This window comes from Sceloporus occidentalis, unplaced genomic scaffold (assembly GCF_023333645.1).
Source record: "Sceloporus occidentalis isolate IW3139 unplaced genomic scaffold, rSceOcc1.0.p SCAF_2, whole genome shotgun sequence".
Lineage (NCBI taxonomy): Eukaryota > Metazoa > Chordata > Lepidosauria > Squamata > Phrynosomatidae > Sceloporus > Sceloporus occidentalis.
Genome location: NW_028316982.1, coordinates 49924991 through 49952945, shown reverse-complemented (window position 1 = coordinate 49952945; position 27955 = coordinate 49924991). Strand labels below are relative to the sequence as shown.

Here is a 27955-nt window from a genome sequence, read left to right as displayed (position 1 = left end):
ACAGGGAAGGCCCAAGAGCAAAGAGGCTACTAAATGTTTCTCTTGTGGACAACTAGGCCATGTGAGGGCCCAATGCCCACAAAACCCTACAACAATAAATGTTATGGCTCAGGCCGAAGCTCACGTGGCTGAGTCTGGTGCAACAGTAGATCCTGATCCCTCCATGATTCCTGTTCACCTCAGACACACCCTGTGGGTGGGTGACAAGGAGGTGGTAGCTTACAGGGATTCAGGCGCACAGATTTCAGCCCTGCATCGATCCTTCGTGGACCCTGACCTCATTGACAACAATACCAAGGTTCTGGTAAAAGGCTTCAGGTTTGAAGATGGTTTAATGTTATGGCTTGTTTTGAAGCTATTAATCATTGTTCTCCAGCTCAAATGAAATTGAAAACTACACCTGAAGACTTGCTGGTTTATGCAAACAGGCCTTGCACATTTCTAAAGGAGTTGTTCAAGTCTCAAAGCTGAGTCACAGTTGGCTGAAAAATCTTTTTATAACTATGTATATATTAGAGGCCACCTAAAATGCATATTTTGAGTTCCTGGAGAACTCGAGTGAAGATCTATCAGACTATTTTGTGTGGGGGTTATTTTATTTACCGCTAAAACTTGAGCTGAGAATTTTCAGCTCTCAAGAGAAGAGTGATACAAATAATGAATTTGTCTGTTCTTTCCCTGTATTTTTACCATATTGCTTTTAGATAGTTTATGGTTCTATAGTGGGAGAAAGCAATCTAGTTTTCTTCAGTGCTTTGTTTTTGTTTTTTGGTGGAAGAAGGAGAACTACACATCCTGCAATCCTGGTCTTTGGTTATGCTAGCTGAATTTTAATGGGAGCTGCAGTCCAAAACATCTGGAGAGTGCCAGGTTGCCTACCCTATTCTGTAGATTCAGGCTTGTTTCCTATTTATTTTAAAGAAATTAATAGTTTGTATATCTAGCAAGTATGCTCTTCAAATAGCAGGACGTAAAGTAATTTGCCAATCTTTATGATTTTTGTATTTTTAAAGGAAGCGATCTTGCCTGTTACAGTCTATAGACTCTTTAATCACAATTGCAGTCTCTTGGAGTTATGTGTGCCTTTCCTAATGTGGTATTCTCTAAGGTTCCTGAAACTTCTAGCTGCATGTTTTAGCTTTGCATGGTATAGTGATTTGAGCACTGAATTACAATTCTGGAGACCAGAATTCAAATTCCTGCTCAGCCATGTCACACTTGCTCAGCCTCAGAGGAAGACAATGACACACCCCCTCTGAACAAATCTTGCCAAGAAAACCCATGAAAGGGTTGCCTTAGGGTCATAAATCCAAAAAAACTTGAAGGCACACAAAAAAAGCTAGCACTTTATACCTGGTATAGTCAAGTATATACGGTAATTTGTTCAGCAATTAATACAAGTGTACTATTTGTCCTGGGCATGTTGGGACACTGGATCTGTACAGTTTGGCCCTTATAAGCAGGAGGGTGTGCATGAAAAGTGAATGGAAAGTTGCCAGGAGAAAGGGGACCCAACAGGAGGAGGCAATCCCCTCAGTCACAGACCTTGACTCAACAGTAAAGCTATCTGTGGCTCATAAAGGAAACTAATAGTCAAAGCATGCAATAACAGAACTAAAAGAAATTTACACAAATATAACTACAAGTATGTCCCTACTATGGAAAGAAAAATGATCTCCAAGGGTGGGACTTTTGGGTCCACTCTCGATTAGGGGTATGCAACTGCCAAGAGCTGAGGTTCTTATGGAACAACAACTATCACCATGGCCCCTAGGGCTGGCATTTTCGTCAACACCCTCATGAGAAGTGGAAATGAGGGTATAAAAATGTCTGGTGGCCACAGAGAAGCCAAGACATCCAAAGCATATTGTCTGAGAATTCAGGTACCTGGAACAGAACCTTAGGATCTGCCAGATAATCATGGTAACAAAGAGGTCTATCACCAACTTTCATATCTGTCTTTGTGCATTTGGAGGCAATGGATGACAGATGAGTTTCCACTCAGAATGAGATTGGTCTCTGAAGAAAGAATGCAATTTAGTACTCTTTCGTTGACATGAGATTGCCATTTCACTTTTTCCTTTCTGAACTATTTTACTCAAGAAATTGTTGAGTTTGAGGCCCAACAGTTTCTGCTCATCTTGAGAGTAAACTAGTTCAGAAACAAACTGTTGAATGACCTCTGGGGTTGGAGGTGTTTGGGTCCCTTTGGTGGTGGATAGGCAAAAATTGTCCTGGGGATCAAGCAGTATTTGAGGGCATAACAGTAATAATTGCCAGTCCATTTAGAAGTGATGCATTTCTAGGAGCTATTGGATAGCAAGCACCTTTCTGCTTTGGGATACCTTAACAGTATGTAGAGCACTGCTTCCTTAGGCTGGTTTGCTGGAACCAGATTTATTGTGTTGGCAGTAGGAGGACCACTTCTGGTGATCTGAGCAAGAAAATGAGATTACTTTGTATTCCTTCTTTTTGGCAGGCAATGTTGGACTGTTGATCCACCTCCCAGTGTTTCAGACAGCCCCCTGGATACCAGAAGAGAATTAGAGTTAATTGATAAGTTTGTCAGAAACTCAGCATCCCTGGCAAGATTTAGGCATTGAAGGTGCAGAGGGTCTCGGGAAACTTCTGAGAAGATGGGTTGACACCAAAGCCTACCTCATACAGAAGCTGATAATGGATAACTTGATTTTTGCAATGCACTCTATATGGGCTACCCTTGTGCCTAGTCCAGAAACTCCAGTTGGTACAAAATATAGCAGCCAGATTGGTCACAGGAACAGCAAGAATTGACCATATAACACCAATATTGAAGTCACTTCACTGGCCTATTAGTTTCCGGGCACAGTACAAGGTGTTGGTTATCACCTTTAAAGCCCTACATGGCTTGGGCCCAACCTATCTAAGGACATTTTCTGCAGCTGCTCCCAATTTATGGAATGGCCTGCTGGATAAGATCCATCAAATTACTAATCTAGAGAGCTTTAAAAAAGCCATTAAGACAGATCTCTTCCGGCAGGCCTTCCTGGAATAAAATACTTGACCATGAATAAGACTTCCCATCTAGTGAACTCTGCCCATGATGATTATTATTTGGATTAGTCAGCTTTTAATATGTAGTTTTTAATCTTATACTGTTTAATCTTGTTTTAAGGGGGGCACTATGTATATATGGATGTATTTTAGCTTGTTGTACGCCGCTTTGATTGCCTAGCAAAAAGTGGGATAGAAATAAAAAATATTATTATTAACGCATGTGGTGGGCTGTTTTTGTGATTCCATTTCACCGAGTTTCTGATACTTTGCTCAGTAATAATCATGCCCATTGAAAGAGAATGCATCTATAGGGTCATCTAATGGTGAGACCTTTATTTGGTCCTTAACTGCTATAGGGAGACCAGTTTCTTGCCAAAGGATGGGACAGATATAAGCAGTAAACCCACATAACTAGGGCCTGTTACAGACTGCCAAAATAAAGCTGCTTCAAGTCTCTTTGGAGGTATGCTATTTAAATGATGCATGGGTCCTAAGAGTCTGGAGGTCACGCCAAAGTCACACTCCATTCCTAAGCATAGGAGTGCAGCTTTTAGACTCTTAGGATGCATGCATCATTTAAACAGCATACCTCCAAAGAGACCCGAAGCAGCTTTATTTTGGCAGTCTGTAACAGGCCTAGGATAGCTAAAATGACCATATGTTATAGGACTCCTTATCCCCAACTCACATGTTGGGAGACTAGTAAAGAAGAAACAATGGATGATTTGTGGGGAGAGGATGGCACCTAAAAAAGGATGAGTGAAAACAGTACGCTGTCATGGGCCCATTCTAGATGCAACACTTAAAACAGGTGATTTTTGCTTATCAATCTAAACACCTGAGAACAGTTGCAGTGCCAATGCACACAATTCAGTGAACAGAACTGCTCACTTTGGGGGGGGGGGGGGAGTGGCTAGTGCTGGAAGAGAAATGCCACATGCTGGGTAGAAAAGCTTTCTTGGAGGCACTGGTTGGGATGGCAGAGTTGAGGTGGGGTGTGTTCTTTGATGCTCCAAGTGCAGGTTGCCAGAGGTTTGGGGAGCAGCCTAAGTGAGGATTCCAGTTTACAGTGCAGTGTCTGGCTGGAACACTGGACCAAAAAGCAGCAGGTACAGGGTTTTCTACTGGGAAGTGCAGACTAAATCATTGTTTCCCTTCCTTCTGCATCCTTTCAATAATCATTAATGGAGGCAAAAATTCTAAACAGTAAAAAGGAAAGTAGGCTTAAGGCTATTTGGGAGGGGGGGAGATGCTATACTTAGATGGAAGAGCCAAGATGATCTTTAAAAAACACAAAAAATAGTTGGATCTAACTTCTGGTTGTCAGGTCCATACTGGTTGAAAATTAAGACTCATGACTTTTTAAAACATTTGGCTCTAGAGAAATGAATACTAGAAATACAATTTGTTTTTAATTTGTTTTATTCATATACAAATTGAAAGCAATTGATGGAATGGAGCACAGCCCCACTTCTTCTCTCTCCTCTCCCTCAAACTGTCTATGATCAAGAGGAGAAGCAGCAGAGAGAAATAAGTTATAACAATGAAAGATAAGCATCATGGTTCAGACTTTGTCTTCTGGCAGTTTCAGGGACAACCAGACCTACTGCCTACTATTTGTAGGCTAGTTACTCTTCTATGCAGTAACTTTACAGATGGTTATACTACCACCTTTAGGCTGAGAATGCTGCTGATAAGTGATAATACAGAAAAGAATGCTTTGTAAACATATTTGCCACCTGCAGCATCCATCAATGGCACTAAAGATTTGCAAAAGATAGATAATACTGGGGGGAGTGGTGGAGCCTCTCCAGCCATTCCCACCTCTTCTAGACAAAATAATCCTGCCATTTTAAAGTACAACCACCAGGTTTTCCATCCTAGGTAAGCTAATAATTAACCTTTCTGGGCAGCCATAATCTGAGTGTTCCTTTAGAACTTTGTATTAAAAACAACGCCACACAAGAGAAGCACAGTTTTGTGTAGTGTTCCGGAAGGGACTGCACCTGGCATTTTAGCCAACCAAGTTATTAGAATAATGGTCTTTGTATTAAAGCAAAACTCAGCTTCAGATTGCATGATGAAAGTCTAAACGCAGGAATATTACATCAAAAGGTGGAATCAGAGATACTTTCAGTTCAAGGAAGCTGGCTGATATCCCCAGCACCATCATATATTAAATAGCAGCCACCATATTCTTAATATGGATTAGAAAAATACACAACAAATAAAGGTTAAGTTGAAGAAAGCCATGTCCTAGTTAACTTTTCCTTTCATCCTTATGGAATTGCTGACCTCTTCAGTGAGCACATCATCTCCTCCTACTCTTGAAAATGTCATTTTCTCACCATCCTGCCCATGATGTGCTACTGCACTTTCTTTCATTATATTATAGACTTGACATGAATGTTTTTAAAAGACAGTTATGAAACTCAAGAAGAGTAATGTGTGTGGAAGCACTAACATGGGAGATAAAGCACATGTACCCCTTTGTATTGTATTTCTTCTTGTTAAGAGCTTGCACTCCAAGGTGACATAGAACGGGGTCTACTGGGCTAAAGAAACAACTATTAGGCAGGTGCCTGTATTATGTTATGCTGCTTTCCATTCCACACTGTAAAAAGTAGGAACTGGGGTGGGTGGGGAATGGACAGAAGCAAACAAGATTAAGTTGTCCCTAACAGAGAGACATTATAATAACCAAGCACCTAAAAGGGCTTCTATTATTTTTGCTGAGCCTTTGGGCCCACTAACACAATAATCATCAGCCCCTAGGAACATTGCATCCCTTTCCGGCAGGTACTCTTATGCTGAAGAAGCCTGACTAAAGCTATTAAGGCCTTAATGATGACCTGTTTCTTGATCCCACTGCAGACAATCTACTCTGCTCCATGGCTGCACAGAACACTGGGGTGGATGGGAGGCAGGGATGTCAACAAGCACCTATGTAAGCTGGTAGCCCTAGGCTCTCCAAGAAGCTCCCCTCCCCCTCACAACACAAATTGGCAGAGTTGGCTTCTTATATTTCTTTAAAGAGATAATATTTCAAAATCTTCATCCTCTGAATCAAAGAATCTTTCCAGTCTATCTGCATCAGAAGAGTCTGCAAGACACACAAAAAGGTAGCACCATTAATGTAAACCTGGGACTGTATAGACCAGCTCATACACTAATCCTATTAATGACTGTTTTGCACTTGCACAAACAAGATGTTTCGTTTTGTTAGTGAAGAATATACATATACAATTGAAATTAACAATACAGTAAGAAACCCCCCACCCCACTAATCCATGGGGAATATCCTCCAACCTCTATAGATGCCTGAAACTGCAGATAGTACCGAACCCTATATAGACTACAGTATATATAACCCACATGACACCAAGGCCAATTTTATTTTATTTAATGCCACCTTTCTTCCAGGGCAGGATCCAAGGTGGCTCTCAAAATAAAAATTTAAAATCTTAATAAATTTTTAAAAAATGATTTAAAAGCACACATTAAAATATATAATTTAAAAACTTATAAAAAGTTTTTAAAAACATACATCCCGATAAGAAGCTCCCCCTGCTTACACATTAAGAGTCCGCTTAAACAAAACACAAAATAAAACTCTGCTTGCTGGCAAAAGGAAGGTGGGGAGGGAGGCAGCTTAGCTTCCCACAGAAGGGAGTTCCTGAGGGTGGGAGCAGCTTCTGAGAAGGCTCTCTCATGCCTTCGCCAAGTGCACCTGTGATGGAACCTAGAGAAAGCCTTGCCCTGTAGATCTTACGACTGGCAGGTTCATATAGGGAGATATGGTCTTTCAGATAGTCTGAATCTATGTTGTATAGGGCTTTATAAGTCATAACCAGCACTTTGAATTGTGCCCAGAAACAAACTGGTAGCTAGTGAATTGTTTTAACAAGTGATTTATATGTTCCCTATATGTTATCCCCATCTTCAAAAAGGGGGGGAAAAGAGGATCCCAACAATTACTGCCCCATTAGCCTGACATTGGCCTAGTACACACGGTGCTAAAGTACTGTGCTGGCGGCATACTAGGGTAAGGGATCGTGCAGCAACCGCATGGTCCCTAACCCTAGTACGGCATGGCACTGTAACAATGGCGGTGCCCTGTGTACTGTTAGGTGGATTTGTGATTGGTTGATCAGCTAAACCCAAAGGGTGCTCAGCAATGGCTCCTCTTCATCTTGGGGAGAAGTAACCAGAGGGATGCCACAGGTTTCTGTCCTAGGTCCAGTGCTATTCAACATCTTTATCAATGACGGATGAAAGAATAGAGGGCATGCTTATCAACTTTGCAGATGACACCAGATTAGGAGTACTAGCTAATATCCTAGAGCAGCGGTTCCCAATCTATGCTCCATGGAGCTGGTAGGGCTCTGTGAGTCAAAAAGGTTGGGAACTCCAGACTTGGAGGACAGGCTCAAAATTCAAAATGACCGTAACAGATTAGAAAACTGGGCCAAAGCTAACAAAAATGAATTTCAACACAAAGAAATGTAAGGTACTGCACTTAGGGCAAAATGATGAAATGCATAGATATAGGATGGGGGACACCTGGCTGAATGAGACTATGTGTGGAAAGGGATCTAGGAGTCCTAGTAGACCACAAGTTGAACATGAGTCAACAGTGTGATGCGGCAGCTAAAAAAGTCAATGCAATACTGGGCTGCATTAATAGAAATATAGTGTCTAGATCAAGGGAAGTCAGGCCTCATCTGGAATACTAAGTCCAGTTCTGGGGAGCACAATTCAAAAAGGATATTGAGAAGCTGGTGCATGTCCACAGGAGTGCAACCAAAATGGTGAAGGGTCTGGAAACCATGGCCTATGAGGGGAGACTTAGGGAGCTGGATATGTTTAGCCTGGGGAAGAGAAGGTTAAGAGGTGATATAATAGCCCTGTTTAAATATTTGAAGGAGGGCTGAGCAATTTTGTTTTCTGCTGCTCCAGAGAACAGGACCCGGAGCAATGGATTCAAACTACAGGAAAAGAGCTTTCAGGGGACATGTAACCCCATCCAGGACAGGGGGAGCCCCTACTTCCTGATCTGTCTTGTCTGGATTAAGATCCAATTTTTTTGCTCTCAAAAAAAAGGAGATACTGAAGGCACAATTTCAAACAGTTCCAGTGAGAAAGAAAAATGGGAGGTGTCTCAAGAAACCAGGATGAATGACTAAGGAACTTTCAACTGAGCTAAGTTTGAAACGGAACATGTATAAGAAATGGAAAAAGGAGGAAATCACAAAAAAGGAATTCAAAGAAATAGCAGGCATGTGTAGGGGTAAAGTCAGAAAAGCTAAAGCGCAGAATGAACTCAGGCTTGCTAGAGAGGTAAGAACAATAAAAAGGGCTTTTTTGGATATGTCCGCAGCAAAAGGAAGAAAGAGGAAATGGTAGGGCCACTGCGTTGAGAGGATGGCAAAATGTTAACAGGGGACAGAGAAAAGGCAGAATTACTCAACACCTTCTTTGCCTCAGTCTTCTCAGAAAAGGAAAAGGGTGCTCAACCTGAGGATAATGGAGCAGAGGACATAACAGGGGAATTTCAGCACAGAATAAGTAAAGAGATAGTACAGGAATATCTTGTTAATCTAAATGAATTTAAGTCTCCAGGACCAGATGATCTACATCCAAAGGTATTAAAAGTACTGGCAAATGTAATATCGGAGCCATTGGCAATAATCTTTGAAAACTCCTGGAGAACAGAAGTCCCAGCAGACTGGAGGAGGGCAAACGTTGTCCCCATCTTCAAAAAGGGGGGAAAAAAGAAGATCCCAACAATTACCGTCCAGTTAGTCTGACATCAGTACCAGGAGAAATTCTAGAGCAGATCATTAAATAGAGAGTCTGTGAACATCTAGAAAGCAATGCCATAATCACAAAAAGTCAACACAGGTTTCAGAGAAACAAGTCATGCCAGACAAATCTGATCTCTTTCTTTGATAAAATTACCAGCTTGGTAGATGAAGGGAATTCTGTGGATACAGTATACCTTGATTTCAGTAAGGCCTTTGACAAGGTTTCCCATGACATTCTTGCAAACAAGCTTGTAAAATGTGGGTTAGACAAGGTAACTGTTACATGGATTTGTAACTAGTTGACTGGCCGAAGCCAAAGGGTGCTCAACAATGGTTCCTTTTCATCCTGAAGAGAAGTGACCAGTTCCCACAGGGCTCTGTCCTGGGGCCAGTGTTATTCAACATCTTTATCAGTGACTTGGATGACAGAATTGGGGGCATACTCATCAAATTTGCAGATGACACCAAATTAAGAGGAATAGCTAATACCCCAGAGGACAGGATCAACATTCAAAACGACCTGAATAGATTAGAAAGCTGGGCCAAAGCTAACAAAATGAAATTCAACATGGAGAAATGTAAGGTACTGTACTTAGGGTGGAAAAATAAAATACACAGATATAGGATGGGGAACACCTGTCTGAACAAGACTACGTGTGAAAGGGATCTGGGAGACCAAGTAGGCCACAAACTGAACATGAGTCAACAGTGTGATGTGGCAGCTAAAAAGGCCAATGCAATTTTAGGCTGCATCAATAAATGTATAGTGTCTAGATCAAGAGAAGTAATAGTGCCACTGTACTCTGCTTTGGTCAAGCCCCACCTGGAATATTGTGTCCAGTTCTAGGCACAATTCAAAAAGGACATTGAGAAACTGGAGTATATCCAAAGGAGGGCAACTAAATTGGTGAAGGGTCTGGAAACCATGAGGAACGACTTAGGGAGTTGGGGATGTTTAGCCTGGAGAAAAGAAGGTTAAGAGGTGATATGATAGCCCTGTTCAAACATTTGAAGAGGTGTCATATTGAGGAAGAAGCAAGCTTGTTTTCTGCTGCTCCAGAGAACAGGACCCGGAGCAATAGATGTAAGCTGCAGGAAAAGAGATTCCACCTCAACATTAGGAGAAATTTCCTGACAGTGAGGGCTGTTCAACAGTGGAACACACTCCCTCGGAGTGTGGTGGAGTCTTCTTCTTTGGAGGTCTTTAAGCAGAGGCTGGATGGCCATTTGTCAGGATGCTTTGATTGAGAGTTCCTGCATGGCAGGGGGTTGGACTGGATGGCCCTTGTGGTCTCTTCCAACTCTATGATCCATTCCATTACTGACAACAGACATTGGTTCAGTATTGAAACAACTTCAATGGAATCAGATGGGAAGGAGAGATAGAGTTGGGTGTCATCAGCATATTGTTGACATTGCATCCAAAAACTCTGGATGATCTGTCCCAATGGTTTCATGTAAATGTTAAACAGTATGGGAAAGAAAACAGAACCCTGAGGGAACTGACAGGCCAAAGGCCAGGGCATCAAACAGAACTACCCACCTCACTTTCTGAGTTCACACTTCCAAGAAAGACTGGAACCACTGCATATCAGTGCCCCCAAGTCCCATCCCAGAGAATTGGACCAGAAGGATACCATGGTCAATGGTACTGAAAACTGCCAAGAGGTCCAGCAGAAGCAACAGGAGCACACTACCACTATCAAGTTCCCTGTGTAGGCCATCATCTAAGACTACCAAAACTGTCTCTGTCCCATGACCAGGCCTAAAGCCAGATTGAAATGGATCTAGATAATGTTATCTAGAAACCCCTGGAGCTAGAAGGCGACTACACGCTCCAGAACTTTGCCCCAAAATAGAATGTTAAAGACTGTAAGTAATTATTCAGAATGGTGACATCCAACAAGGTCTTTTTTTAGTAATGGCTTCACCACAGCCTCTTTTAAGCAAGATAGAAATTTCTCTTACTACACTGAGGCATTCACCACTTACTCACTCGTCCACTCCCCTCTAACTGCTTTCAGAATTCAGGAAGGACAAGAATCCACTGTACATGTAGTGGCTCTCACCTATTTGCATAGTATCTGCATAGATGTTGAAGTCCCCCAGTGCAACAAGACAAAGCTTACTATGTCACATGCTTACTATGTTGTGAACCGCTTTGATCTACAGGAAAGGCGGTATATAAATAAAGTTGTTGTTGTTGTTGTTATTAAAGGACTCCAATATTGCTGTTGAGACCAACTCAGCCAGCTCAGGAAGGAAGGCTGTTGGGAGAGAGAGTGGCAGCAGCTGAGATCCCCTCCCCACAGAAGCCAAACACTGGGATTAGTGAGATGGCAGAAGGCCCTCCACACACTGCCCTGTTTCACCTTTACTTTCCGGAGCTTTCTTTCTCCCCCTCCCCAGCAGAAACCATCCCATGAATACAGGCCTGTTATTGAAGACAGGCAGTAATGAAGAAGGAAAAAAGAAAGATTCAGAGAATAGAAAAAGGTGTTTAGAAAGCCAGCTTTGTGCTGAAAGAGGTAGGTGGATGAGAGTGGAGAAAAGGCTGCTGCTGGGCCACACCTCTCAGACTTCTTGGCCACCACTATTTTGTTTGTTGCCATTTTCTGGCTGCTTCTCTGATGCAGCCTCAGCTAACCCCCTTTTGCAGTGGCACAGAAGCAGAGTTCTCACATGCCCACCTATGTGGTATGGTCTCAAGCAGTTTATACACTGCGGCAAAACCTGCAAATAAATTACTGTAATATTTTGGGTCCATGGGTAACTGAAACTGTTGATACTCCAATTTTATTGGAGCTTTAAACACACAATGCCTTATCTAGCTGACATGTAACCCAAACCCTGAAAGAAACCAAAGGCTTACTATCACATTAGTAATGTACATGGAATAACAAAAAAACATAAGTAACAAAAATAATCTGAAAACGGACAAAGAAATAACCATTACCTGGAGTGAGATTCAAAACATCAGGGCTAGAGAAGTGTGAAGGCTGATGTTCTACTAATTCAAACATTGGCAGGGCTCCTCTAATTAATGATAACTGTGGGAAAATTGTAATAAGGAGTATTAGTGGGTGATTTCATAACAAAGGTGCTTAGTATAGCTTGTTAATGCTGGGTGACACACGTTACTTCTGCCATTTATCAATATAAATGGTCTTAAAATTAGATATTCACTCAGCCTCAGGGGAAGCCTCAGATATACTCTCAGCCTCAGGGGAAGGCAATGGGAAACTTCTCAACAAATCTTGCCAAGAAAACCCCATGATAAAGTTTACCTTAGAGTTGCTATAAGTTGGAAATGACTTGAAAGCACACAACCAACAAAAAATGGAAGAAGCAAGGAGGCAACCATTCCTTAACACATGACCAGATGCAAGAGTCACAGAATGACCAAGATAAAATGTGATCTTGAGACATAGCACTGGAAGATACCAATGCAGTATCAATTATTTGTACATGCTGAGCAATCAGTTTCTTAACAGTGCAAATAAATAAAATTAAGAACAGGCAAAAGCCTCCTGCTCCTGATAAACTATACTTCTAAAGAACTAACACTGTCATACAACTTTATGCAGTGCTTTACTTTGAAGTCACAGTTTTTGTCTCAGTAGCTCTTTGTGTTACCTGAAATCTTGTTTTGCATCTAGTAAAACCATTATCATACCACAAATCTCCTATAATAATAAGTCTCTAAGCACATTACCCAGCTCTGTTTTCCAACTATCTTTCCCCCAAATCTTTTGTGGTTTGGTTGTGCATTCTGGGGGTACTTAAAAGTTTATTCACACTTTGTGGAATTAATTGGTTCCAATAGGGCAGGGATAGGGGAACCAGGGAACAATTCCCCTCCAGGTCCACCCATTGGCCATGTACCTCCCACCAAACCCAAATATCTGTTTTCTTTTGCAAAATAGTGACAGGAAGAGACACACCTTCATTTCCTATAACCATTTTATAGAGGGGGAAAAAGAGGCATTTCTCCTACAAATCTTCTCAAAATAATGACAGGAAGTAAAGGCGTGCCTTTTTCTGTCACCATTTTGAGAATGGCTGCAGAAGAAAATAGCCATTTCAGAGAGTAGGGGGTTCTGAGAAGCATGTGGGGTAGAACAGGGTATTTGTGCATGTTTTCATACACTTTGGGGATTTTTGCATGATTTCAGAATACAAACTGTCACAAAGTTATGCTGACTTTTTGTTTAAAAATGGGGTGGGTGGAAAGGCTCTGGGAAATAATAGGGAGGCTTCATGGGCTGCAGAAATACAGCTCAAGAGCATCACTTTGCCCATCCCTACAATAAAGGCATCACCTATTTGGATTTTTCCCTAATAGAACAGAATAACCTTAATTTTGTAGGCTTATTAGAGGTTTATAGTTTTAGGGTTTTATTGAAGGTAGACCCCTTGACAGTAGAACAATTTTATCAAGTCTGCTTGCCAGGCACCCAGTATGATGAGTCGGATGTGTCAGATCTAGACCTTATTTAAAATCAGCTCAAGTTTTAATTAGCCCAAATCTCAATGAAAGTGAGTCCCACTGAAATCAAACAGACAATTGCAATGAATTTCTATCTCACTAGTTTCTCTGACTAGCTCTCATTGGATGTGAGCTAATATTTTGCAAAGTCACTGCTTCTGTTTTATGTTTATTGTTACCATTCTTTTTTGTGTGCAGACATTTTAAGAATTTGTATATTAAAGCTGTTAAAATGCGTATTTACTTAAAAGTGAACTGCACTGGGGGAGGCTTGTTTCAAGGTAAGCATACATAGGACTGCAGCCTTAATCTCAAACAAGTCAAGCTAGGATGACTGTGGCAACACAATTGTTGACATTAATGCTGCATCATTAGTACTTTTCAAAACTCAGTTCAATTTTACAACATGACTACCCCTGGATATACTTCCTAGATGTGAAAATACCACATTTTAGCCAAAACAGAGGAATCCTAAAGAGAGAGCCAATAAACAGGATTTGACTAGGTGAGGTTTCTACCTCCAACAAAGATAAATCAATTTTTTTTCTTTTAAATTGGGACTGCATTGGCTTGTTTTACCTTAATAACTACTAAACGTTTTCCTAATGCAAAAGCATGGAGGCTTCCTGACAAATTCAGTGTTCTCTTCCTAACGAAGGTGTTTATGGCCTCACCAAAATTAGAGACAAACTGGATCTCAAAGGCAGTAGCTTTTTATTTTGCTAATGGAATTTAAAGTTTATTTCCTGAACTTTAAGAGTTTCAGAGTTCTCACATGGCCAAAAGGAGAAAGAACCTGCCTGAGTACATGAATACCATTCCATACCATCTGAACTGAAGACAACAACCACAAAATTTTGACAAAATGCAGGCCTATGACTATTGTCACCTTTCTTTACTTTCTCCTGTATGATTCTTAACACCTTTGAGGAAGCCAGTGGAGCTTCAAATGCTTGCAATATTTGTGCATTTTGGTTGACCCACTGAAGGTATCACTGTTTTGTGAATTTTGGAAGTTGTGTTCAGTTTTACACTACTTTCCATAGGTTCTTGTTCTTTTTGACAAAGAATTGACTACACACAAACCTTTTTTATTCGCTGGCACCAGTCATTGAAGTCTTCCTCATTGTTACAGAAGAAGCCCTGTAAAAGAAAGGTAACATTTGCACATAAATGGAATATATAGTCTGAAGAAGAAATTGGGTATAATCATGTTTAATGTGATAAAAGTGATTGTTTTAAACATGTTTTGAGAAACAGCCACCTTTTGAATATTTAAAGATTAGCACAGCAGTGTATCTATCCTATTGAGACAACTAGATACAGATGAAAGAGCCCAACTATTTAGGGAGAAGAATCCTCTGGAAGTAAAAAGACAGTTGAAAGACTGCCTCAGATCCTAGCCCCCACCTAGAATGAAAATGAGCTGCAGACACACACTCACCACTGCAATGGAAGGATCAAGCTCTGCAATGCTCATTCTACAGGGTGGATGCTGGCAGTGGAAACTGTCATCAGGGATGTGACAACTGTCTATGGGCTCTACTGCAGGTTGAGTAGTGTGTGGGTCAAGATAGATTAGCTCTTCACCTGGAGAAAAATAGACCAGAAGAAATTATAATCAAAACAATACTGAATTTCCCATGGGATGAGAGCAGAGTTATTACTGAGGGATCAGGGGTAGTTTCCTGGGGTGTTAGCAGATTTTGCTGAGAAATGCATTAGGTCTCTTGAATATCTGAGAACAGCTTCAGTAAACAACTAGTATCCAAGTTATATAAAAGAAATATTTATATTTACTTTGAAACATACATTCTAAACATACATACATACATACATACATACATACATAGATTCCTTTAGTTAACTAGGACCTGGCAAAGTTTCAGGTGAGAAAGAACTGAGGAGAACTGGCTCCCACCATCTTGAAGAAAGGAGAAAGACAAAGAGAGGAGGGTACACATCTCTATGTGACACAGACACCTGGGCGTTTCCAGGGTCATGTGGTCTCGGTGCCTAGAAATGATGTGCATGCATTTCAATCAGCAGTTGAGCAAATGGGGAAAGCTTCAGAAACCATGTAAATAAAAAAGAGGCATTCAGGAGAGCCTTACACTGCCTATTGTTCCTATTACTCTAATTGAAAATGGTTGAGGGTGTGAAGAATGCTCGATGTAGCAGCATTATCCAACTGTTACATCTGTCAGATCAGGACTGGAAAAGCCATGTTTTAAACTAGCCTTCCCCAAGGTAGGGCCCCAAAATTACTTTTTAAAAGTAATTTCTTCCCATTACTTGCTCTTTTGTTTGAGAAGTAGCCTACTGCTATTACTCACTGCAATAGTAGTTAGAAACTTGTTACACTAGTAAAGCAGCTTTCTTCCTCCGCATTTCATTACTGTGGAAATGTAAGTTCATTATACCATCATTACTCAAAATTTTAAGCAATTGCATACATACATCCTTACTGAATAAGTCTCCAGACTATTTCAAGGAAAGCAACTGCAGATAACTATGCTACTAGTTACTTGGTGTTTCCAAGTTCTATTACATCCTATAACTCCAGTCAATAAGACCAATGGTCAGGAATTATAGGTTTAGTCCAAAATACCTGGAAGGCACCACATCAAGGAAGGTTGTTTAAGATGTTCACACTCATACATCATGGATGACATTCATTACGCAACTGCTGGGGATGTCTGTTACTCACCTACATAGCCAATGAAATAATGAGCACTATTAGGTTTTCCTCCAATGACTCCTAAAGACTGAGGCATCATAAAACAGTGCTGGAAAACAACAGATGTGCAGTGTGTCACACAGCAGCTAGCAGAAAATGGAACATCTATATAAGTAAAGCACAATATACAGCTAGAAAAAATAAGATACACGCTGGCTTGCTGTGTATCCAAGAACAGCTAAAATACCTATATTTAGGATAAAAGCCTTGTCACAAAGGACAGCAGTGCATAATGTTTATGAGAAGCAGCAAAGTTTAAAAGGTTTCAAAGTAGTAACCACTGAGTAACCACTGATTGATAAAAAATGACTGACAAATACTGACAATGACAACGATCTCCATAGATAGGGAACTTGAAAGCACAATCCACAATCCTAGGCATACATATTCAGCGCTAAGTCACACTGTCTTCAATGGAAGTAGTGCTGAGATTAAGCAAGCACAGGACCATGGCCTTGGTCATTTTTCACTGGGTTTGCAAAAGAGCACAGTGATTGCAAAGGGGAAAAATAAACAATTCAATATAATTAAATTTCTGATAAACACAAGATCACAACTAGTTTCAGGATTTCTCTTCATCCCACTTGAACTGGTCATTCCATAGTCCGTCCTCGCTTTACGCAGGGATCTGTTCCAGATCCCTCCGCGTAAGGCGAATTCCGCCTATGCTCGAGCCCCATTGGAAACAATGGGGCTTGTGTGCGGCGGCGCGCGCGCGCGGGGCACAACAGGCGCGCGCGCCCATCCAATTGAATGGGACGCGCCGCCCCTTCCGCCCTGCGCGTGCCCCGTGGCTTGAGCGCATATGCTCAAGGCCGCGTATGGCGCGGGCGCACTGTACAGAATTCATGCTGGGACTATATACACAGTCCCTACATCTGTGATTATTCTTAATATTCTAGCTGATGTGACTCATGTGATTTGTGCATTTCAGATATATTGGGCCTTAACATTTAATTTTAGACTGCTTCTTTCAAATAAATTAGCATTGAGAGCAGTATAAAGCACTTTGGCCTAGCTATCAATGGGGTATATTTAATAAGTAGAGTTATTAAAATGCACATAGAGTACTAGACAGCTTTGCCTGTATATTCAGTGCAAATGATCATTTCTTACCTTCAGTGTTTCAATATAGGCTTCATTGATATCTGTGAGCCCAAGGCGAAGAGGTATCAGCAACACTAAAGGTTTCCAGAGCAATAGCCTGTCTGTACATTCTGCTCCATCTGGATATCCATTGGAAAGTAAGTCTGATTCTGCAACAGGAAATGCTGAAGCTCCAGGACATGGACAGCCGAGTCTGCACAACCTTCCTACCCAGAGTAAAGACATAAGCAGAAACACACTCAACATGGTCTCACACAATATGCCAAACCATTGGTCCAGTCAGCCTGATCCTAAGGTTTCAAGAATAATTCTTTTCTGTCCTGTTTCCAGAGATCCCTTCAATCTAGAATCTACTCCATGAAATGCTCATACCCAAATGTCACTGTTATCGAAGTGCTAAACCAAATACTAAATACAAGAATGGCTTTACCATTTAATTACAAATTTAGTCAGGGATCACATACTGGATATAGTCATGCTATATGGCCAATCAGATTTAGTTATGTGTCAATGCAAGCAAAGGCAAATTTACTGGCTGTACAGACTGGCAATAAATGCCAGCATGGGGGTGGAGTGGGGGCATGGCAACTGCACGCCGCTTGACCACACAATGCCCCGATGCCGGTGTCATGCCACATGCCTGACCAGGCATCAGGTGGCGACATGCCGCTTCTTCAACACAGCATTTGGACACGCTGCACCGAAGAATCGGTGAAAAGCTGCCACTATGGTGGCAAGGGTGGCTTTTTGCCATTCTAAAAAGGACTGGCATTTTGCTGCTTTTTTTTAGAGCAGCAAAGAGCCGGATCAGGGCCGCGGCATGCAGTTACTGCGGCCCCAATCCAGTGCTGCACTGAAAGGGGCAGTGCAGAGCCGCTACTTTGGGGCGGTCTGTAGAGCCCCAAAGTCCACTGAGAATGAAAACAATTGGACATTGGACATATGGGTGACCATATACAGTCAGGGACCACTTTAAACATCAAGGGAAAGAAATTAGCTCGCCATAAATGTATGTTGTTGTTGTGGAAATATGAAAACATCGGGCAAGGTTTTCCAGGTTTAATATATGACTGGAGTTTGTCATTTCTACCACCATGAAGCTGCAGAAGTAGTGGGGAAACTGCACTTCTCTTCACGTTTACAGAATGCACCGTGCTAGATTCAGAAATCTTAGTTTTGGAACCTAAACTTTTCCCATCTCCAAACAAAACAAGTAACCTTTGAAACATACACTTCTGCTTATACTGTTTTAGTCACACACCTCTAACCATTATGTCTAACGAATTTCACCCAATGAAGGAACTATCCTTGGCTAAGAGTTCTTCAATTCACATTCAGAACATTACCAACTGAGATACCAAAGTTAACTGTATTCATCTCCTTTACTGATGTGTCCTAAAGTACTTGTTACAGATTAGAGGAATGACACTTTCAGTTAAAAAAATACACACTCCAGTTTCAGTCGATTCAACCAAGATATTGTTCATTGAACACACTGATACAGTACAATGATACTCACTTATCTCCTCCATCACAACAGTATTGTCCATAGCTATGTGTACTGCCAAGGAGCTCCATGTATCAAAAGTAGCAAGTTTTCTATAAGGCAGAGAAAGAAATATTAGTGGTGAGCACATTTGAAAAGACAGGCTGTAGCTACATCAAGAATTTAAAATTTGCATGAGGTCTCCAAAGCCGCATGACTGGTCTTGTTTCACAAGGTGGCTGTTTAATACAATTATCAGATACAAGTGCAGCATCCCATAGCTTTACTTTCACATTATGTTCATGAGATGATATTTGAGCATACTGCACAGAAAGTGTTCCCAGTGTATAAGCATACAACTATATAACTATAAACTCAGCTTCAGAGTCTGAAGTCAGAAATGGTTGGATTGTCTCCAGCAACCAAGAAAGAATATCTACACAATGTTCAAAGCCTCCTTCTCCTACACAGGTATGGACCCCAGCCTCATTTTTCCTTTTCACTAAAACATCTCTCATCAAGAGACATAGACTGTAAGCAGTCATACCAGTTTGGGAAAATGTATTTTAAAAAATGTATTCCAAAATACTTCGTATCATAATATAGACACTAGCCTACAAAACTGCTGCAGACAATACAGTCGGCCCTTCTTATACACGGAATTTTTATACACGGATTCAAGCATACACGGTTTGAAAATGTTCCAAAAAAGTATAAATTTACCTTGATTTTCCATTTTTTATTAGGGACACCATTTTGCTATGTCATTATATTTAATGGGACTTGAGCATACACGGATTTTGTTATACACGGGGGATCTTAGAACCAAACCCCAGCGTATAATAAGGGTCCACTGTATTAATGCAGTCGATTTCATTCCATTTTCCTTCATTATTTGGCTCAAGGATTAAATCCAACTGTTAGCACCTACTGGAAAAAGCCCAATGCTTCAATGGGAATTGGGTGTCAGCACTTAAGTTCCATTGGCGGGATACAAACCGCCCTGGTTTGCTGCGCGAGGGAGCCGCAGTGGACAAACCACGCGTCTCCCTTGCACAGCAAAAAGAACCCGCAAAAAGTAGGTTCTTTCTGCAGCACGTCCGCTGGGACATGTGGACGCTAGGCATCCATCACGTCAAAATGGTGGTGCCGCATGTACAGGGCGCCTCCATTTTGAAACCCTCATCACGTGCGAGGGGCAAGTCGCGTCTGGAAGCGCCGCCCCTCGCACATAACGACAGCGCCCCGTAGGGCCCGTCTGTACAGCGCCACTGATTCCTAGCTTGAACCCTAGCTGATTCCTAGCTGAATCCCTAGCTGGGGATTACCAATTAGGTGTGCAGCTGGACTTTTAGGCAGTCTGTAACGTGCCTAACATCATTATGTATAGATTATGCAGTTTTAGAAAATAATGGGGTAGGAATATGTCATGTCATGGTGTTAATAATCTATCAATAGCCACATTGGACACAAAAGACAAGGAGAATGTTCCTAGAGACATCTGGCTAACCATCACTGGGACAGAATCTTATACTAGGTGGATCTTTTGTCCTACCATGCAATAAAAATGTGAAATTATTTCAGTTATTTGTACTTGGTGGGACTACAGACTTTACAGAAATGATATTGGAAAAGCAATCAAGTTTCTGAAAAGTTACATATTATGCTTCTAATGTTTGCTTGTGAAACAGACAGAGAAATTGTTACTACATGCTATATAAATATTGAAAATAACTATGGACTTAGACTAATTGTAAAAGTTTGGCTTTAATTTCTTAGACAAAGACAAATCATTTGATTACCTATATTTGGGTTCACCTGCCATAGTGCATGCCTACAGCACAAGGCCCAAGAAGAAATGCTGACATCAGCATTAAAAAAATGTCACCAAGACATATCTTGAACAAAATACCTGAAACTCCCAAGTCTCTTTTGACTTGTTGAGGTGATTATTATTCAGAAGAAAAATAAACAAGTAGCACGGATCAATTTGATTTTGTTTGAATATGCTGCATTGTGGAAATCAACATGGATAGTTCATAACAATTCTGTGGAGTAAAAAGTATCAATGGCAGTAGGAACCACTGTGCACTCACCTGAGTACTTGTGCAACTGTGTTTGGTCCATACCACTGGCCTATGGATTTCCCCTCTCCAACTCCCATCTGGGCTACAACAAACAAATTAGAATGGTTCCATAACATCACCCAAGCCACTGCCGATTCTTAACTAAGGTAACAGAAACTAGGTGGTTCCCTAAAATTCTGGTGACAAATACAATACTCATTAAAAATAATTATGGAAATATCTCAAAAACCAATCACCTCTTTACTTGGAAAGGAAGGAATATTAGTAAAGCTTTACAGAAATGAACTTCTTATAAATGGTGTGTGTGTGTGTGTGTGTATACACATTCTGTATATACTGGAGAGTACATATGAAAATTATGGAAAGGGAGATGAGATTTTGAGAGACATCAAAAGAAGCACAAGCACAGGGCTCCCAAAAGAGTTGCCATATGAATCTGTTATAGTTCTTTGATCTTTTAAAGGAACCATCTATTGAGGTAGGATGACACCTGACTTTGGGAGATGCCGGAAATACATTACTCATCACTAAACAAAAATGCAGCAGCTCAGAATGTGTTGACATAAAATTAACAGCATGTTTCCCTCTACTTTTATTCCTTAAAAATACTAACTTGTTAGCCTTGAAACTACTTCAATCACTTCCAGTTGTTTCTAATTCTTAGTGAAGGTGACTGTGCTCACTGAATATGACAGAGATCAATCAAAAGGTAGATTCACAAGATGAGTTTTTTCCATGGAGTTATTTGTGACTGTCACAATGGAGAAAGCATATGAAGACTTCAGTTTCATCTACATATTAAAGAACTCTTCACTTTTCTGACAGAGGAATATCAGGGGAATTGTGAATAGAAGGAGGAATTTAAAGGGGTGAATGTGAATAAATTTGTACGTATAAACAAAACAAAACAAAAAAGAAATCTACCATGCTTCACTCCTAGTATTCACTCTACGTTCTATAAGAGAAATATGCCAGAAACTATTGCTCATCCTGCTTACCGGCAAGTTGAAGAGCTAGTTCAACTTGTAGAGAGTATTCTGTTCTGTATAGTCTCTTGACTTGGCACACTTTTTTAGAAGCAAGTCCAAATTAATTCATTTTTTACACTCTTTATTTATTATTTCAACATATCGATATATATAACAAAAACATATTAAAACCTATAAGTACATTCTCTTCTTTATTTTCTTTTTCTTCAAAAAGAGAATTAATTCACTGGGCATTATTTCTAGGTGTGTGGGTGTATCTGTCTGTCTGTCTGTCTATATGAGATTGTACTGTTATAGAATTAAGTGGGAGGTTTTTCCGAAAAGGCCCATGACTCATGATAAAACACAAAATCTGAATCATTGCTATGTTTCCTTCTTTTTTTCTTTCTTTCTTTTAACAATACAAAAAAATTGATTGTTTGTTCATTTAGAACACAGGTGAGAACATTAATTCGAGGGCTGTATTTCCTCAGGCAAACCTCAAGGGGCCACACATTGGTTTCTGGCCCACTGTCTCCCAAAGTGGACAGGGACACCACTTTATTCTCTCCCCCTTGCCATCTCTATCTTTAACAGAGAGGCTATTCAAATGCATCTATCAATGCACAGACCTCTTCCTGTCTAATGCTGTCCAGCTGTCTGTCTTTAGGCTGTGCAGTGGTGATCAGGTCACTCTGCTGATAACATTCTTTGCAAAATGTTATTGGGATTATCTTTTGATAATTAGGATTGGCTTTAACTCTTGTGTCTGTGTTCAAGGGACAAATTATCACTTGGCAAATGAAGCTGACATTTAGTAGATGGGTTAGCTAATGAAATCAAAAAGCTACAGCAACATCTACAGTGGGTGTGGGATCACAGATGGAAAGATACCTTAACTCTCTACCCCTATGCTCCCTCCCTTGCTGCTTAGCTGGATGTTGGGAGGGAAAGGCTTATGAAGTCCTACTCACCAGCCAAACTCCTGATTTCCCACTGCACAGCTACTATATACCAATTCACTGAGCAGGGGCTGGAGGGATGGGATGGGACAAAATAATGTTTAAATCTTAGCCTTTTCATACTGGCTCTGTCCTCAGTACTCAGCTGACTGTGGAAAACAGGTGAAAAGAAGGAAAAAGTGGTCCCAGCTGAGAACAAAAGCTTGGTAAGAAAAGCCTTGGAAAAATGGGACTCAGTGAGATGGAGAAGCTCCCCAGTTGACAGCATACAAAAAACAAATGTTCATAAGCAAGAATTTATATCCAAACATAACCCATATTTTTTCATATTGAAACAGCGACCGCTTTGAAAACTAAAATCATAAGGCTGCATTCTGATATTGATTACAATATTAAAGAGAGATGAAGATGGGGCACTGGAAAAAACACAGTGAAGGTAAAAATCTTACCTATTTGGTGAATTGAGTAGTAGCTATCTTTTTTGTCAATGAAGGCATTAAGGACATTATAATAGTTGTCTGTCTGTTTCTTCCCTTTTACCCACCTCCAATCTAGAATACCAAAGAAGTTTACATCAATATTCCTAACTTAACATATTGTTCTTTTTCTCTGTGTGCTCACAGTTAACCGATTAATTTGCACAAGACTACCAAATCTACTTACTTCAAAATCATGAAGTATCTAATTACTACAGAGGAATATGACCATGAAATACAATTCCAAACTATTCTTGAAGATTGTTTAGTCAGAAAAGAGGTCATATGAACATTTCCCAGTAATTTTTTTTCTTTCAATGAAGTTTGGATTAAAAAAACCATTTTAAATCTTAAGACACACCAGCTAAGTGTTTACCTCCACTGCTCTTATGTAGCACTATCAATTCTCACTACAATTTCCAATTCAGTTCCCATTACAAAAAGAACACAAGCTAACCTGCCAACAGAAGTAACTGTGTTGGTTACCCTTGTGAATTGACTTTTAGACAGCATGAGCCATTGTACATCTTCTGAGAGGTATAAAACTATCAAGGGTGAATGGGAATATTTTCATACAGTTCACTGAGCAGGGGCTTGAGGTGGGTGGATGAGTGGGTAGGTCAAAAGGATGCTTAAATCCCATGCTTTCCATAAGGGCTCTTGACAACTAGTATTTTTGACAGGCCTTGCCCCATCTATACAAATGAGTGCATCATGCCTGTTTTGTCTCAAGAGCAATACTATGGACTTTGTGTGTAGTAAGGCCTCTGGCTCTCGGGAACACAGCCAGAACAAAAGACTTGTCCACAAATTTTTCAAGTTTTCAAAAGCTTTACTGGTTATAACACAAAAAACACAAAACTGATCTTCTTTTTTTCAATAGTCCTTCCTAAATACCTTGCTCTCTCTTCTTGGTGGATTCTATCTTTCTTCTTCTGAGGACTATCTTTCTTCTTTTGTGGACTTATCTTTTTCAAAGGAAAATATTCTCTCTGGGTCTGACTTGGCTGAAATCTTACTACACACTGAAACTTAGCTAGAAGGAGACAGCATAAGACCCTGGGATTTCCCACAATCCTTGTCTTTCTTAAAGCTATAGATCTGTATTTCCCCTCTTAAACTAATACGTAGAAAACCTAATATAATGTCAACTAAATATATGTCTCAAGAGCATCAAAGATGCTCTGGAGGCATGACAATGCCCTTTCACCATCATTACGATTGATGTTTGACATACCTCTGCCTAAGTGTCTGCAGATCAACGCCTGAGCAAAGATCATCTGGCCACATCTTAACATGCAGCCCCAACCAGTGTCAGAGGTAGGACCCATTCCTCCTGCAGTCATAAAGAAAGCAGAGAAAACAAACATATTAGCAAGTGTGTCAAAAACAGTGTAAAGCAAACAGAGCACTGTGGTGTACCTAGACTAGGATGGTGAAAAAGCCATGTTATGGTTGCAATCATATGTAAATTTATCTGGGATTAAGATATATTAAATACAGTGTGATTTAGTCCCATGTTAACATGCCCAAGCTTATATACTCAGTGTTGTGCTATTATCTACTCTTCAGTTAGGTGGAGTAGAGGCAAAAATCAAAGGAAGGGTGAAATGAAGGCCCGAAACAGACAGGCCAAAAAGTGTGGCTTCCAGATGCATCAAGGGCATGATGTGGAGACAACGTACACTCAAAATGTGGCCAGAAGCTGCTCTGAGGCTGCTTAAGGCGGGCCAATGCTGGCCAGAAACGGAGCAGGAAAAAGCTGCTCTTTGCCAGTGACCCATTGAGCACCATGGCAGTGGCCAGCTTTGGGACTGCACCGTCCGGTTACTGTGATCCCAGGACAAATGGTGCTGGAGTGGCCTCTAGCTACTCCAAGCTGCCAGTCTGCTTTGCCCCTAAGTTATATATCAGGAGTGAACAAAGTGTGGTTCGGAAGATGTTGTTGAACTGCAACATCCAGGATTCCTCGCCATGGACTGTGTTGCTAGGGCTTATGGGAGTGACAGTGCAACATAATAATAATAATAATAATAATAATAATAGGATTTATTTATATGCCGCCCAATCACTGGGAATCCGGGTGGTTTACAACAGAGGGGATAATAGATGGTTCCCTGCCCTCAGGCTTACAATCTAAAAAGACACGACACAAAAGGAGAAGGGAATGGTGAGGGGGGAGGGGATCAGGTCCAGCATTCTTCTCTCCCTCTGAGGCCTGGACCAAGGCACATGGACTGGAGGGAGGACTCTTTTTCATAATTGAAGCCAGGCCCAATGGCTTTGGGCCTGTCCTTTCACTCCCTCTAAGGCCAGAAGATGACAGTTGGAAGGAGGGAGGGGAGGGCTCTTCCTCTTCAGGCCCAATGGCATTGGGCCTGTCCTTTCGCTCCATCTAAGGCCAGAAGATGACAGTTGGAAAGAGGGAGGGGCTGTATATTTCCCACCCCTCGTATAAATAAATATATTTTACAAAGTAATTCTTAATGAGCACAGGCACCTTGGATGCCCTATGATGTATGTTGGAAAACAACTATACATATTTTTTAACTATTTTGAGAATCACAACAAAAACCTTGAATAACCTGTTGCCAAATGTTTAAGCTCGGACAACAACAACCATATCTACTGCCAATAAATGGTTCAGTCCTGAGCTATAAAATAACAACAGTTTCTGGATATAAAAATGCAACATTCCAGAGTCTTAACTTAGGAAAAGCATATATAAAATTTTACTTTTGTTTTTGAACTTTTAAAAATTGCACATTTAGAACAAGTATACAGGGGAATTTCACTTTACAATTCTCTGTTGTCACCATTTTTATAACTTCCAATTTGGTTTCCATTGTTTTTTGGGAATCTGAAGAAGGCAGATGCCAGAATATTTAACTAAGGAATTGTAATATTTCCTGTATTTGGGCAGTCCTCTTTAGAACATATGTAGATATGCAAAAAACAAGAGAAGCAATAATAAGCTTTGAAAAGCACACAATACTACCCCCTTCCCAAAAAGTATACGTTGGATGTCATCCTGTGCAGTAGTTTAAAGGAATGTAAATTGGATTTATAACACTGGGGTGGGACAGGTGAGCAAAATAAAGCAGTTTCATCGAACCGCTTTGAAGGCAGGGTGTTTAGATGACGCACCCCTACAAAGAAGGTGGAAATCAGAGTGAAGCCATACCCCAGAGCTAAAAACTGGAGCAAACCAAACCCAAGATGGTTTAGCTTAGCGCAGAAAATGTGCACCTTCACGGCTGCATATAAACACCCCAATGTGAATGTGGGGCTGTGGCAAAGCAAAGAAATGAAAGTGCAACAACTCCAATGCATGTCATTACATCAGACAGTCCAACAGGGGGGCATGGGAGTGAAGGGGCTATGTAGGTGGAACCTCCATGATTGTGTTTTGCCAATGTATCACTCGCACACTGATGCACCAATGCCTTGTACAGGCGGAGCATCACCCATGCGACTGTGTGGCCAATCAAAGGGGTGGCAATGCAATGGGATCACATCTGGGTAGATGTATAAGGTACTGGAAAGTTGCCAGCATTGTGTTTGTGTGACAGTATGCATCTGTGGTGGGGAGGCAACAAAAAAAAATTACCCAACAATGCAGCTTAATGCTGCACTGTGCAGCTGGGCTGTGCACATTCAGTGAGCCTTGGGACTAGGCCATGCAGGCAGTGGGGTTTCAATCCAATTTGGGATAAAGCAGGATCAATCTGCTTTTTCCTGCCCGTCTGCTCTGGCCCCCTGAGGAATTAACATTCATGATCAAACATGACTCCCTTTTCAGGAAGGCAGAGCCCCAGCCAAACGACTTTCAGGCACTGTAGACAGGGTGTATTAAGCAGTTGTGGCAGGCCCCCAACAAGCCCTGCAACCAGGAGAGTGCTGCAGCACTTCAATCTGCAGTCCCTTGGAAATCTTTTAGTTGGGGTGCTGCCAAGCTGAAAATATAGGTTTTGGGGGAAATGACATCATCTGAGGTAAGTAGGACGATAGAGAATCCCAGCCTTTGTATTCTGACATTACTGTATGTTTTTGTGTTTCCTATTTTCAAAGTAGGGCAGTATTTCTGTCTTTTCTAGGAATGCTAGAAATGTAGTAAAACATCAGAAGCATAAAAGAAGCAAATGTAAACTTACATTCTAAAACCTAGACAGCTACAGGCAGAAACATGTCTACTCCATACTCCAAATGGCAAAAGAGTCTTATCAATCTATTCCTATGAAATACTGGTGACTCCAGCCAACATAAAATTCCTGTTCATTTCACCAGGTTGTAGGTAGATCAAGTACTAAAAAATAAACAAGCCTCATTTTACGGTATGACTAGAGACACAAAGAGTGCTTCTTACCAATCGCTGGAAAGTTTTTTCTGTATGTGAACCAGAGGCGAGAAGTCACGTCCAACAGAATCTCTTCTTTCTCTAAAAGGTTGACAAAAAAAGTCACAATCCTACTAGAAAATGGTATTATGCCAGTGATGGCGAACCTATGGCGCCACGTGCCAGAGGTGGCACTCAGAGCCCTCTCTGTGGGCACCAGTGCCGTCGCCCCAGCACAGAGTTTGCCAGAGTTTGTTACTAGAAAGCCAGAGTGACATGGCACTTTCCAATAAATAAGTGGGTCTTGGGTTGCAGTTTGGGCACTCGGCCTCTAAAAGGTTCACCATCACTGTATTATGCTAATAAAGGCTTAATGGCCTATTGGCTGAAATAAAGGTATGTTCAACTTCAGCTAATAAAGCACTTTGGTACCACTTTAACTGCCATGGCTTCATCTTATG

At 41.0% G+C, this 27955-nt stretch overlaps 1 protein-coding gene across 2 annotated transcripts in view; it reads right to left on the bottom strand.

Annotated features, from left to right (window-relative positions):
* Window positions 1-4473: 4473 nt before the first annotated feature.
* Window positions 4474-27955, bottom strand: part of ATG4B (autophagy related 4B cysteine peptidase) — a 36927-nt gene continuing 13445 nt past the window's right edge. For both annotated transcript variants that reach the window (XM_089509331.1, XM_089509332.1), the window contains exons 3-13: window positions 27525-27596; window positions 24396-24494; window positions 23132-23233; window positions 20762-20834; window positions 18699-18778; window positions 17189-17385; window positions 16043-16121; window positions 14777-14922; window positions 14419-14475; window positions 11800-11893; window positions 4474-6139 (exon numbers count right to left, since the gene is read on the bottom strand). In XM_089509331.1, the coding sequence (XP_089365457.1) occupies window positions 6066-6139; window positions 11800-11893; window positions 14419-14475; window positions 14777-14922; window positions 16043-16121; window positions 17189-17385; window positions 18699-18778; window positions 20762-20834; window positions 23132-23233; window positions 24396-24494; window positions 27525-27596 (1073 nt within the window). In that variant the 3' untranslated portion in view covers window positions 4474-6065. The remainder of the gene's footprint in view (window positions 6140-11799; window positions 11894-14418; window positions 14476-14776; window positions 14923-16042; window positions 16122-17188; window positions 17386-18698; window positions 18779-20761; window positions 20835-23131; window positions 23234-24395; window positions 24495-27524; window positions 27597-27955) is intronic.